The following is a 14,802-nucleotide window of genomic DNA, read 5'->3' as shown; positions in this document are numbered from 1 at the left end:
ATTTTAAAAGAACTATAACGTCATTTATTTGCACTGACTGAGGCAGCAGCCTGGGAGCTCCCGAGCCTTGGGGTGTGAACTCATACTCGCTTCCATCTCACAAAGTTATTATCACTGGGTGCTAAGGGGAAGGTTTCCTAGAGGAAAGTGCTGTAGCAGTGGGCCCCTGGTAACCCAAGGGCACCGAGGGTGCTCCGAGAGGCCAGCTCCTGCCCACCTTCCCTGGCCCGGCTGCCGCAGCTGCTCCGGGAGGGACACTGGGTGACGTATGGGCAGCTGTTCCCGTCCTGGCGGACGCCGTGTAATTCTCACCCCTGCAGCCTGGGTGGCTGAAGCCACAGCTTCTCTCTTGTCTATCTAAAACCCAAAGAGCGTTTTCACAAGTGACACTTGGAATTTCCTTCTAAAGCATTTCAGAAGTGGCTCTGAATTTCCAGTGAAACAAAATCCACATCCAGCCTGTCCCAACTTGGGGACTTTCTTTCCACAAGTGCTGGCCACAGGAGGCACCAGCCTCCGGCAGAGAAGGCAGAGCCTCTCTGTCCCCGCCCCTCCCCCACCCCGGCCCCACACACCTTCAGGAAATGCCCTTGATTCTGCCTCCACAGCACGGCCAGCGTTCAAGCGCCTTTCTCTGCCCTGGTCCACACCACCTTCCTGTCAAGGTTGTGCCTCTACTCCTTCCCCCCTCACACCTGGCCCTTCACACTCCCAGGCTTCAGCCAGCTGCTGCTGTGAATGTGTAAGTCGGTCACCTCATGCCTCACCTCAAACCCTCTCTCACTCCTTGTTGTCTCTCTAACTTCATCCCCAACTGCTTTCTAGTGAGTCCTCTCCACTGCAGCCGCTGTGCTCTCCTTGACATTCCTTCCACTTCCACCACAGGGCCTTTGCACCAGCTTGTTCCCTCTATCCTTCCCAGATATCTGCATGGTTATGCCTTCCTTTCTTCAGCTCTGCCCCAGTGAGGCCTCCACTGACACCGCATTCACAATTGGACCCTTTCCCTGCCGTCCCCAATACTACTCCCTACCTTTATCTTCTACGTGACACTTACGACTTATTACACTGTTCTGCTGCTTATGGACCTTGGTTATCCATGGCTGCCCCTGTTAGAAGGGGGCTTCCTGAGAACTGGATTTTGTCTGTTTTGTTCACTAGTTATACCAAGCGCCTAATATAGTGCCTGGCACATGGTAAGCACTCAGTAAATAATTTTTCTTTGGTTCATTTGTTCAAGAATTATTTATTGGGCACTTGCTGTGTGTCAGGCACTGGGCTGAGGCTGGGGCCCCATCAGGGAGGCAAGGCCAGGCAAAGTCACAGCCCTCTCGAGCTGCATTTGGAGGGAGAAGACCAACAACAAACATGGAAAAAAATATGTTGAGAAGTGAACTCCAACAATTACACATGCCAAGAAGAAAGCAAAGTGAGCTCATGGGGTAGAGAACGCCTGGGGAGGTTTTAGCTAAGCAAGGTGGCTGGAGAACCTCTGGGAGAGGGTGGTGTTCGAGCTGAGACCTGAAGAGTGAGAAGGAGCCAGAGGGGGAAGTTCTGGGGAAAGAACATTCCAGGCTGAGAAAAGAGCAAAAGCCAAGGCCTAGAGGCGGGCTTGATCCCAGCCTGTTCAGGAGGCCTAGGAAACCCAGTGAGGCTAGAGCTCTGAGAAGGCAGAAGTGGGCAGGTCAGCCGCACCTGGGGAGGGGGGTCCCAGCTCTGACACCCCCCCACCATGCTGCAGGGCCCTGCACACGACACTCAATGCCTCTGAGGCGCCAGCTCCTCTTTCACTAAGTGGGCACGCATCACGTAGGCCCGCGAGTGCTTTGAGGATTCGATCAGACACAGCATTAAAAATGTCCAGTACAGTGCACACCTTGGAGGAGGCGCTCAGCACAGGAGCACTTGAAGGTGAGAAGCCTTGTAACTGAGATGCTGTAACTCAACTGAGGTTGAATGACCACAGTCCTTCTTTTTGTCCTCAGTTGCCTGCCCTGCTCTGAATGCCCCTCCGGATGGCAGAAAGTTTGGAAGCAAGTACTTGGTGGATCATGAAGTCCATTTTACCTGCAACCCTGGCTTCCGGCTGGTTGGGCCCAGCAGCGTGGTTTGTCTTCCCAACGGCACCTGGACGGGGGAGCAGCCCCACTGTAGAGGTACAGCCCCTCCTTCCCACCTCCCTGGGCAGGGCTCTGCTGGGTAGAAAAGGTCACCCATGGGACACTTTCTGCCTGATTCCTCCACCATTCCTTCCCTGCAGAATTGTGGCCAACTATTATGTGGCCCAATGACTCCCCTCCACACCAGGCCTGGCTGGCCCTCGTGAGGTCTGCCAAACCCGCTCAACAATTTAGTCTTGTTTTGCATATGGGGAAATCGAGGCATGGAGAGGTGGAGGAACTTGCCCAAGACCACACAGCTGGGGGGCGGGAGGGTAAAATGATTCTCTCCCAGACACCCTAACCCCAGAGTCTATGCACCTCAACACCTTGCTCTGTTCTGGACGCTGGTGATGGGCTCTTACCAGTGTTCTGGGGCTGTAGCTTGCAAGGCTGTTGATGACCTGTAAGGTTAAGGAAGTTCCCCAGTGTCTTTTGTGTCTGCCTTGGGACTTGGTGTAGACTGGCTCCAGGAGAGACCACTGGGATGGAGGGCAGGCATGAAAAGGTTTCTCTTCTCTCTGCGCTCAGCTCAACAGCAGTACTTTCTTGATGCAGAGGAAAATCAGACTTGGCCTGCATGATCTGTGGGCTCTTCAAAAGTCTATGGTTAGAAAGTCATGGACACCGGTCGTTTTTAGAGCGGGTCTCAGGATATCTGCTGGGTCAGAATGTCCTTGATTTTAGCCCAGGAGTTGAAAGGGAAATGCACATTACATAAATAAGTGTGTTGTCAAGGGCAGTGCAGAGAGGACTTTGAATGCATAAAGAACTTGAACACATAACGGAATGCTAGAAAATATGTCATCTCTAAAGACAGATTGTGTGGATTGACCTGCAGAGCTCAGGGCAGCCAGAACCACATTTGTGGATTTAGACTTGTATTTCCTATCTCTTGGGAAATACAGGTGCTTTTAAGGTTGATCACAGGTACCATCTCTCAGACCTAGCTGGGAACCGGCCAAGAAATACAAGCCATGTGACAGGCAAACACACCAGGGAAAATGCCAGTGTCTGGATTTACCCTCAACCCTGAAAAATCTCCATCCAGGGTAAGCACCTTATGGGTGATAAACTATGGCAGCAGAGGTGAGAACACAATGACATCTCATTGTCATGGCTTTGAGTGTCTGTAGTTTTAACTTATGGATTGAATGATGGACCCCAGCTGATTTCTTTCTGGTGGCAGTCTGGTGCGCCCTATGTCGTACCTGACCCCGCCCCCGACCATGCGTGCCCAGGTGGCAGTCACGTCCCTACCGCCATAAATTGTGCTGGCAGGGTCTTCTGCCTCCCCTTTGTCTCCAGGCTGTCTCTCTGGGTTTGGGGTTGGGGGGCAGCTAGCTGGCTGGTTGCTCACTTCCTTCTAACCAAGCACTGCCATACTGCTCTTTAGAAGGGCCATGCCAGCCCACTCTACCAGCAGTGCTGGGCACAGAGACACATTTTGCCCTGGTGTGTTTTCTATCTTGCTTGGGTATTGTCCATTTATTATGTCCTCAACAGTGATAGTCACTTACAGTGAGCACCATGCAGTTTAAATAAAAGTCGCGTTCATCAGTAGAGATAGCTGGCAGAATGCGTTTGTAGGCAAATGGGCAAGAAACATCAGAGGTTCGGGAACAGTCACAAGGAGTAGCTTGAGCAAAGGGGCACAGAGGGGCTTTACAAGGGGAGGAACACAGAATGCTCCCCGCAGCCCAGCTCCACCTTAGCAGCGTGACTCGGGTGTCTCCGCAGAGGATCCTGGGCACATCTGCTGGCTCCCCCTTGAACTTGCACGTCTTAATTACATAATAGTGCCCAGCCTTCCTGCAGCAGGACCCTGCAGTGGGAAAGAGCGTCCTGCTGTATCATGACTTGTGTGCCGGGGTCTCAAACTTTCAGGTGCTCTGGTGTCGCCAAGGAATGTTATAAATGGCAAGCTCTGTGGGCTCAAAAGACCCACTGAGTTAGGTGAGATCTTTATAGATGGTACTTTGGAAATCTATATTTTCAATATGATTCTGACATTAACTAAATTTTGAGAAACACCACTTGACTGATTCTTGCCACTGCTAGAAGCAGAAAAGATCTGGAAAAATTTGAAGCACTGATGCATTTTAGGCCCTCACCAATCAGAATGGCTGCCTGCCACAAACTAACAGTAGGGCCATGTCCTGACTGAGTGTCAGCGCTGGCCACTTGAGGCATACCTGCACATGCTCGCTTACACCTGCACTGGCATTATGGGAAGGCCGGGCTAGCCCTTCCAAAGAGCAGGGAAAGCAGCTGCACTGAACAGTCTCCCTTTCTGAGATGTGGAGATCAGACTTTCCGTGGAGGACCAAAGCCAAGTGTGGTCAGCAAGTCTGCGGGCCCCCTCACTGTCCAGTGCCGGGCACCTCCTGACTCTCACCCATGAGCTCACTTACCTCATTCCAGATCTGCCGTGTTTTCTATGTCTCCCCTTTCCCTCAGCCTCCTTCCTGGACATCTGTCCTTCCCTGAGCTCCATGCCCAAGGACTGCTTGGCGCAGCCCACGCTAGACCTCTACTGGGGCCACATTTACTATCTAAAGCCTGGGAAAGATTGTCTCCAGCCCCCACAGAGATCTCAGATGGATTTTTCATCTGTTGAAGTGTAAACTAGGCCTGGGGGCTCACTCTGTGGTGTTGGGAAAGAAAACTCTGATCTGTCACTGCCCAGGGCTCAACTCAGGTTAGGGGAGGGTGCCTGTGTGGACACTTCGGTCCTCAGCAGGAAATTCTTTGATTAATGGATGCTGTCTCCAGTAAGAGCCTCAGAGGGATGCCACCCAAGCCTGTCAAGAAGGAGAAATAGAGCCTCGATCTGTTTTTTGGTGACCTCTTGTAACAGTGTTAAACCGTGTGGGCAGGACACGGGCTGAGTGACTTCCACACACACACACACGCCTCACAGTGGCCCTAGAATTTTAGTGACACGTGCATCCGCTTCATTTTCCATATGCGTAGTCCTGTGGTCATTGTGTTGTGACCACAGAAGGAAAAGAATCTTCTTAATCACAGGGGATTCATTTCAAGACCCAAAATGTCAGAGACAGTGAAAGATTTAGCAGGTCTTTAATAATTGTCCCTCACCCCATCCGCAGTCAGCTGCTCGGAAAGAAGGTCATGAACCCAACTTGGCATGGAAGGAAATTACACATAATCCTGCCATTAAGAAGCCCAGTGGGCAGAGGTAGGCTCCAGAGCTCCAGAATGGAAAGCAGCCATTTAGCTTCCTGGATTATTTCCCTTTTTTCCTTTCTTTCTTGGAAGGGTATGTTTTTAAGATTTGAAGCTTTCTGAATTGGGAGAATCATAGCCACAGGCTTTGTTGCTTTGACAACATCGGTAACCAAAGAAAAAATCTGAGAGAAATAAATAACTTTTTCCCTTACTTCTATGCTGGGAAAAAAGAATTGTTTTTGGTAGTCATCCCCTCCCCCTACCTTAAAAAATGTTAGAGAGAGAAAAAAAAGTGGGAGTGAGGGAGGGGCAGAGAGAGAGAGGGAGAGAGAATCCCAACGTGGGACTATGTCTCAATCTTGTGACCATGAGATCATGACCTGAGCCGAAATCAAGAGTCGGACACTTAACGAAGTGAACCACTGAGGCTTTAAAAAACACCCCCTTTTAACCTTTATTCATCCATTCAACTGATTTCCATTGAGCATCGGCTATGCACAAAAGATTACACCAAGTGCTAGGGATTCACGCTGAGTCTAAGAAACACTACCCAATCTCTCGGGGCTCACCTGCTAAGGTGTAAGTAAGCAAAACAGAGAGGCAAATGCAAAGGTAAAGAAATGGGGATGTGTGTGTGGTCAGTGCCCTGAAGGGATCCAAGAAGGGTCTGAGAATAAATATGACGGGGGCAGGGAGAGGGGAGGGCCTCTCTGAGACAGTCACAGGGTTGCAGAGACGTGAAAGGGTGTGGGGGGGTCTAGTCATGTGATGAGCGGGTGCGTGGGTGGGTGGGTGGCATGGGGAAAATGCTGTTTCAGGAAGAGGGAGTAGCATGTGCAAAGAGGCCCTCAGGAAGGGAAGAATTTGGTATGTTTGAGGAAACGAAAAAAGAAAGTACAGGACCTTGCTCCCGGAGCAGGTGTGAGCTGAGAGTGAGCAAGGTGAGGTCGAGAGACACACAGGCCTGCTCTTGCAGCCTTGGAGGCCATGCAGAGGCTGGATTTTAGTTCGAGCACAAGACACGTTTATAGAGAGACATGCAATGATTGGATTTGTGTGTTGCTGCTGTGTTGAGATTTCAAGTGAACCTAGAGACAGAACTGATGGAATTTTCCATGGTTAAACCCACGTGGGTTGTTCACATGGAAGAGAAGTCCATGCTCCCCAACTCCACTTGAATGTCAGGGTGCATGGTGTCATTTACAGAGATACTAAAGACTGAGTGACAAGTGTAGGTTTGTTTTTAAGCAGCCTGCATGGAGGGGGTGGGGGTCATTGATCAGAGCTCCATTAAAATGTCTATATGACATCCTAGTGGAGAACTGTTAATACAACCTATGGAACCATCAGGCAGAACACCATATGACCATGCCTGGCGGGGCCTCTGCCACTTTGGCCCACTGCATCTTAGTAGGAGTTACCCAGGAACACCCAGCGCGGTCAGGCACTGGATCGAGCCATGCTTGGCTCTCCCGGGGAAGAGACAGAGCAAGATCAGCCTCAGGAGTGGGCGTTGGTCCAGTGTGGCTGGCAGGTCTCCCTCAGCTGACACAGGCCAGTCCCCAGGTGTGTACCCCTCTCGTGCTGCAGGGGAGGGACCCCCAACCCCTTCCCACGGAGTCTGAAAGAGTGAGAGCTGAGGGCCACTGACATACACACGAAAGCAGAACAAAAGAACAGTTGTGGAAGCTGAAACAGGGAAAGAAGTCTCCCCAGGCGGTGGTGAGCCCTGCACAGGCCGCGGGCTCTTTGCCTCATGTTTAGGAAGCGGTCCAGGCCCAAGGCCTGTTCTTATTTGGCCAAGTGGGGCTCCAAAGACTGCCCGAGACTGCCTTTCTCAGCACAGAAGTCAGGTGGAGGGTGGGAGGGAGGGAGAGAATGATGTACTTACATCCACAAATGGTGGTAAGGGCACCAGTGAGAAGGAAGAGACAGAAAAGATGTGGCTCAGGACCTGAACGGCACTGAGCCATCAGAGGAAGAGGGAGGGCACAGGAGGAGCCCACACAGACAAACTGCAGGAGACTGGAAACGCAGGGCTGAGGCACCAGACCGGGTGCTCAGGAGGATATGCTGCAGTCAGGGCAGAGCACGTGTCAGTGAACCGGTCCTTTCCTCGGAGACCTTCAAAAAAGGATTTGAGCAGAAAGAGCTTCCTCTGATACAGCAGCCACTTAGTAGCTACTGAGTGACTGGCTGGCTGATTTGCAGAATGACTGAATGAATGAACGAATGAGGGATTATGTTAAAAAAAAAAAAAAAAAAAGAACAACACCTAAGAATTTCCTTCCAGACTTTTATCTAGGTGTATATGCAAGTCTTACATATCCAACATCATGTGTGGATAGATATTAACAGAAGCAAGTCTTCATTAACTCTTCCTTCTAAAACAGCACTTCCCCCTAAGGGAACTATTCTGGTTCTACTGAACTATTCCTTATTGTGCCTGGTTTTTATAATCATAAGTAATGCCGAGACAAGCAATCTTAATACATTTTTCGCTGTGGAAAATTTCAAATGCACAGAAGTGGAAAGAATGGTATAATGATCCTCACACTCAAAGACAGCAAGTTCCTTAATATCTTTAAATGTCTAGTTATGTCATTTCTCCACATTGTCACGTGGAGTTGTGTCATGTGTCGTTAACACTTTGGTTGAACCAGGGTCCACATAAGAGCCACATGTTATGGTTGGTTGATCTGTCAGCACAGAGTTCCAGTCGGGGGTCGATCCCACAAACTGTGAGATCATGACCTGAGCCGAGGTCAAGAGTCAGACGCTTAACCGACTGAGCCACCCAGGCCCCTTCTTCTACCTTTTTAATCTACAGTCTCCTCCCCCTTCCTCCTGCCACCTTGCCTCAGTCCCTTCCAGTGGATTTGTTGAAGAAAATGGTCTGTTTCCCACAGCCTTGGTTTTGCTAACTGCATCCCTGGGGGGTCATTTAACATGATTTTCCAGTCTCTTTCTTTCTTTTTTTTTCCTTGCAGTTTTACTGACATCCAGCACTGTGCTAAGCTGAAGATGTGCAGCACGGTGACATGACGTACACGTGTTGTGAGATGATCACCACACCAAGTTTTGTTAACACCCATCCTCCCATATAGACACGCACACGTGAAAATAAAAGAGATGGTTTTGTCCTTGTGAGAATCTACTCTCTTAACAACTTCCCTGTATACCCAGCACAGCAGTGTCAGTTAGTGGCCATGCTGTACATCACAGCCTCACTATTACCTATCTCATAACTGTAGGTTTGTACCTTGTTGGTCTCTGGATTTCTTCTTCTTCTTTTTTAAATTTTTTAAAGTTTATTTATTTTTGAGAGAGAGAAACAGTGGGAGGAGGGACAGAGAGAGAGGGAGACAGAGAATCCAAAGCAGGCCCCGCGTGGTTGGCACAGAGCCTGAGGTGGGGCTCGAACCCATGAACGGTGAGATCATGATCTGAGCTGAATCGGACGCTCAACGCACTGACCCACCCAGGCGCCCCTGGTCTCTGGATTTCTTAAAAACTGGTAGCGAACTCCAGAGGCTTGATGAGATCCAAGTGCGACTTTTGTTTTGTGTGGGCTGGAGAGTGGAAGATGGTGTTGCCAGGAAGCCCAAGCCGTCGGCCGTCCCTCTCATGATGCTGTGCCTCAGGGAGCTTACTGCTGTCCTCATGCAGATGTCTCTCCAGCCTGTTCCTCAGGTCGCACTGGGGGCAATTCCCTGAGTTTTGGCCCGTTCAGAAAGAGTGCAGCTTTGCCACCGGGCGCCAGTTTGATTGGACATCACCTGCCTGTCTCACATCTTCTTTCCTCGAGTGTGTTAAATATGCCTCTGTCTTCCGTTGTAGCTGATTCTGCTGCTGCTGCCGTAAGTATCTTGGTCTTCTCACCTCGGTGCTCAAAGGACTTTTTCTTTTTGTTTGAAATCTAATAATCTTAAGATCCGCCCCAGTCCTGGCTTTCCTGGGCCAGCTTTTCAACAGGAAGTCTTGCTGGCTGGACACGCTGGCCCCTAGGAACTCCTGAAACCTTCCAGGACATAGCCTGCTATTGAGGAGACTCTACTGGGAGAAGGATCCAGATGGAGCTCTACAAAGAAAGTCGGCGCACAGGGAAGAGACGGCCCAGGGAAGAGCAGGAGAGGAGCCCAAAAGGGGCAGCGTGAAGAAAGCATGAGCCACACTGGAAACAGGCACGGAAGCACCAGGTGGACAGTCAGGAGGCTGGACCAGCCATATAGGAGAACATGTTTCCCCTAAACATGAGTCACAGAAAAGGACTCTCATCAAATCCCATACAAAGTGTTATAAGAAAAAATGAGAGAGAGAATAAAAAGTCTCTACAGACAATGAGGAAATATCAGAAAGACATGGCCATAAAACAGAGGAAAACTATTACCTAGTATTTCCAAACAAGCTGAAAAAATTTGAAAAAGATAAAAACTATGAAAGGACAGTACAAACAAAAACAAGAAAGCCTCAGAAATGAGGTGATTGGAGAAATGGAAAATCTGAAATGAGGTGACAGAACACAAGAAAGGATTAGAAATAAAAGGGAAGAGAGCAGATCCTATGCGGAGGACCTGCAGCGTGGCTCCCGGAGACAGGAAATGCTCACTAAGCAGGCGGGTCCGACAGGATCATCTGCCATGCTTTCGGCTCGGCAGTGTCTCCTCAGCCTCAGCCTGTGCCCTCTTACAGCCTTGAAGCCACCCTACACAGCCTGGGACAGATGTGAATGTGATGACAGCTGTACCTCGATCGGGACACATGGGGTGCAAAGGTTGGGTACTGGGCCGTGGAGTGCCTCTCACAGTGCACCAGGATAAGAAACTACGGCTGTATGGAGCCTGTCCAGAAGCGAAAATCCTGGGCAACAAGATCCAGACAGGGAGATGGAGCACAGGGTCCTGGGGCACCTGTGCATTTCTCTGTTGAGCTGATGACCACCCCCAAGCCCCCACCACCAGGTGCAGCCAGGCCCGGTCCCTTCCACTGGAGGCCCAGAGACAATGGTGCTGGTCCCACTGGGGCCAAACCGAAGGCTACTCGTGCTCACATTCTGGCTCCCGGCCCACAACGTCACAGCCTAGTAGTCTGCCTGCTTTCATACTCTGCTGGGCGGCAGTGTTGGGACTGGGCAACAGGCAGAAATGGGCATTGCAAGCTCTGTGGCATATTGTGCAGTGTCGCTCCAGACACATTCCTAGAGACCGGTCATCTGAGAACAGAACGTATGGGGAGAATACAAGCAGGCTGAGGCTACTGAGAAGCTGAAAAAGCTCCTTCCCCAGGAATAAGCAGCATTTGGACGATCTGGGTCCTTTCATGACTAACAGAAACCATACAATAGTCTATATAACGTCCCAGCTCTGAAGAGGCAGAAGGGAAGCCGGCATCCCAGCCAACCCACCCACAGCAAGGCTGCTGTTCTCATCAGGAGCAAAGCACCCTTTCTTCCTCTTGATAGATACAGCAGGGAAGGATGCTCATATGCCAACAAGGAGATGTTTCCAGCTTCCTTTCCTGAGATGTTGTGGTCAACTCAGTGAACTGACAAACCTCTCTCTTTGGTAGAAAGGGCCTGTGCTCTCTGTGCATTAAGACTGGGCTTAGGGGTACCTGGGTAGCTCAGTCGGATGCTTAACCGACTCAGGTCATGATCTCGCGATTTGTGAGTTTGAGCCCCATGTCAGGCTCTGCGCTGAGAGCTCAGAGCCTGGCCTGCTTCGGATTCTGTGTCTCCCTCCCTCTCTGTGCCTGCCTCGCTCGAGCTCTGTCTCTCTCTCAAAAATATAAATAAGCATTAAAAAAAAAAAAAGGCTGGGCTTAAGGATTCATAACAAGCAGATGTGGCCTGAGGGTTTTTAAAAATTATTTTTTCTAATTAGAAAATTTATTGTGGGAAATTTCATTGTGGGAAAATGGAAGAGTACAAAAAAATGTAAATGAAGAAAAACTGCCTCTAATCCTAACACACACAGAGAAGCCTATTAAACTTTTAAATTTATATCTCTTTCTATAGATTGCTTTCCACAGGACTGCTGTGTGTATAAGCAAGGAACATTTCCCTTTCCCACCGCTTAGGAAATGTCAAGAGTCAGAGTCTTCCTAGGCTGCACAGGAAATGAGCACAGGAGGGCTTCTGGTTGGGAATTTGGAGAGAGTTTGTTTTCCCCTTCTTGGGACACTGATGGACCACTTCTCCCTCTTCTGACTCCTGAAAGGGTACTCCTCCTGGTTGCTGGCTGCTAAGGCCAGAGCTGGGGACACTACAGCTTGACTCAGAGGCAGTGTGGGTTCGTGCGGTGGTCCACCCTGTAAATTAGCAAATGGTGCCTCTGGTGGCGCGTGGCGGGCTGACGGTCCAGCTCCTGCAGGCGGAGCTCCGGGCGAGCTCCTGGTGTGTGGCAGGCAAGGTGGCTTGCCGATTGGCCAGGGGGCAGAAGCTGAAGCGCTCCTGCCAAGTAAAGGAAAGGAACCCATCTTTGGTTTTGGTTCGTTTTAGAGTGAGAACTCACCTACTTGTGTTTGCAAATTACTTCTGTTCCTAGACGTCAGCGAATGCTCCAGCCAGCCTTGTCAGAACGGCGGGACGTGTGTAGAAGGAGTCAACGAGTACAAATGCATCTGTCCTCCAGGGAAGACTGGGAGCCGCTGTCAGCACCAGGCCCAGACAGGTACATGGGCACCGTGGGGCTGGGTGAGGACAGTCCACTGCAGAGAGAGGAGCACCCTGGTCCTGGGTCACCAAATGCTGATGTGTCAGGAGCTCAGTTCCCCACCCGAGAGTGGGCTTTCTGTCCCTTGATCCCTCCAGTTCCCTGCGGTGGTTATCTGAGATGGAAGGTAGGTCTCCTGTGTAACCTGAGGTTTGATCCTTCTTATGTAAGAAAATCCAGGTAGGGGGACTGACCCCCAGCGTAAGAGCTCCCCAATCTGGGAATTTGGCCTGAGAAGCTCCACCTTCACTCAGTCAACATTTCCTCTGCAGATCAACGGAATGGCTCTTTCTTTCCCATGCTCCTATCACATCCTGCAAAATCAGCAGCTATGGTACAGGCCAGAGTACCCTCAGAGCTGTGCAACCAGACATCTAACTGGTGGGGAGCTCATTATCCATATCTTGAGTGCCAACATGTCCCTAACTAGCAGGTCTAGGGGCCACATGGTGGCTGTTTTCACAGATGGCGAGACAATCCATTAAGGTACTTATGAGGGTTCCCGCACTGTGCTGTAGCCAACATTTCTTAGATTAAAAAGTCAAGTCCTGAAAATATCCCCTTTCTTTGCCAGAAAGCCCTGGAGTGTCCTGTCTGGTTGTCTGGGTTTCCATGTGGAATCCCAGTGTGGAAAGGAGGAACTGGTAGGTAGCGCTAGCGTCCGGAGAGGAGCGGCTTTGTCAGTACTTGATATTCTTTCATCGGACCCAGTCCAGGGCCAGTTTTAAATATCGCCCCCAGAGATTTGCCGCTTAATTGTCTTGGTTCTGTTCAGCTGACTCAGCCTTGCCGGGTGCTTTCTCGGAATGAAGCCGCCCTCCCTAGGAGCCCGGAGGCCTCCTTCCAGCTCCCATCCCCAGAGCTGCTCTCTGTGGAAACAATCCCATCGCCTCTCCTCCTGCTTGCAAACAGGAAAGAACAAGAAATGGGCCCTCTTTCAACCCAAATGGGCTGGTCCTAGACCCTGAGTTTTCTAAACCCCACATGTTAGGGTTGGTGCTGTCAGGACCTGTAGGCAGTTGCTCCTCAGGTGCGATTTTATATATAAAGCCTCCCCCATAACAGGAATCTCCCCTGGGAGGGGAAGGAGGGAGTGGGTAAGTGCATCTGAAGCCAGCAGATGTCCTCATGGTCTCCATGAACAGCCCAGCAGAGGCCTGGGTTCTTGCTCACCTACTCCCCCAGCCTGGAGCCTTCCTTTCCGTCAGCTCTGCCTGCATCTTTCCAGCTCTGAGGGGGAGTCTCTCTCCAAATATTTTTTTTTACTATATATTAAAATGGTTATTTATTTATTTTTGAGAGTGAGCAAGCGCGAGCGCACAAGCAGGAGAGAGGCAGAAACAGACACACAGAAAATGTGGAGCAGGTTCCAGGCTCTGAGCTGTCAGCACAGAGCCTGACACGGGGCTCAAACTCACAAACTGTGAGGTCATGATCTGAGCTGAAGCCAGATGCTTAACTGACTGAGCCACCCAGGTGCCCCTCTCTGAACACTTTTTAAAATCCATTCACTTGGGGCGCCTGGGTGGCTCAGTCAGTTAAGCGTCTAACTTCAGCTCAGGTCATGATCTCACGGTGTGTTGGTTTGAGCCCCGCGTCGGGCTCTGTGCTGACAGCTCAGAGCCTGGAGCCTGCTTCGGATTCTGTGTCTGCCTCTCTCTCTCTCTCTCTCTCAAAAATAAACAAACAAAAAAATCCATTCACCTCTTTTTTTCCCTATTGTAAAGTATATGTAACATAAAATATGCCATTTTCACCACTATAAGTGTACAGGTCAGAGGCATTAAGTGCATTTACATCGTTAGACAACCCTCGCCACCATTCACCTCCACTTCTTCCTGCAGAACTGAAACTCAGCCCTTGAAAGAGCAATTCCCCTTTCCCTCCCTTCCCAGCCTCCTCCACAGCCATTCTGCTCTCTATGAATCTGACTATGAAGACTTTGCATAAGTCACCCTGTGTGTCCCGGTGTGTCCTCTCCAGCGTCATTTCTTTCACCACCCATTCCTCTCCCACCTCCCCTAATCATAGGAGAGCTGTCAATCTTTTGAAAACTTTCAAAAACTAATTAAATTTTTTTCTGATTGTAAAATTGGTGTCCTTGGTTTAAAAACGAAAAGCTTAGATTCTTTAGAAACGCATAAAAATTACGACAACAAAAAAGAACTCCCGAAAGTAGTGTTTTAACTTCCGTAATTTTAGGGGCATCTGGGTGGCTCAGTGCCTCTTGTTTTTGGTTTAAGGCATGATCTCAACATTTGTGGGATGGAGGCCCGCCTTTGAGTGAGCCTGCTTGGGGTATTCTCTCCCTTCTCTCTCTCTCTCTCTCTCTGCGCCTCCCTACTCCCACTCGCAGTCTCTCTCAAAATAAATAAATAAATTCCCTGGTCTCCCAATTCCGGGGATCACCGTTAGCATGCTGGTGTGAGGAACGTTTCGCTGGGAAAACGTCGATGTAACCCAGCCGCGGCCCTTCTGTGCGCAGCCGCGTGGCCTGCGCGTTTCTGCGTGGGGGCTCCGGGTGGCCCTGCGCGGCTGCGGGTTTCCGGTTAATGACTTGTCTCTCCGTCCCTACTCCCGAGTAAGCTCCGACGAGGGGGCGCGCCCCCGGCCGGGCGNAGGACTGAGGTCGGGGCTCCCAGCCGCGGCCCTCCGGCTGCAGGCGCACCCCGCGCAGGGGCCCGGCAAAGTCTCAGAAAGCCCGCCCCATTTTGAGTTTTAGGTAAGTGCTGACCTAA

At 50.5% G+C, this 14,802-nt stretch overlaps 1 protein-coding gene across 1 annotated transcript in view; it reads left to right on the top strand.

Annotated features, from left to right (window-relative positions):
- FBLN7 (fibulin 7) overlaps positions 1-14,802 on the top strand; it is a 47,861-nt gene that overhangs the window by 26,640 nt on the left and 6,419 nt on the right. Inside the window, exons 5-6 of the mRNA XM_077773496.1 lie at positions 1,986-2,156; positions 11,897-12,022. Of these exons, the coding sequence (XP_077629622.1) occupies positions 1,986-2,156; positions 11,897-12,022 (297 nt within the window). The remainder of the gene's footprint in view (positions 1-1,985; positions 2,157-11,896; positions 12,023-14,802) is intronic.

Source organism: Crocuta crocuta, unplaced genomic scaffold (genome assembly GCF_008692635.1).
Source record: "Crocuta crocuta isolate KB4526 unplaced genomic scaffold, BGI_CrCroc_1.0 scaffold67, whole genome shotgun sequence".
In the NCBI taxonomy this organism is placed as follows: Eukaryota; Metazoa; Chordata; class Mammalia; order Carnivora; family Hyaenidae; genus Crocuta; species Crocuta crocuta.
Note: the sequence above shows the minus strand (reverse complement) of the source record. Positions and strands in the feature narration are given on the sequence as shown.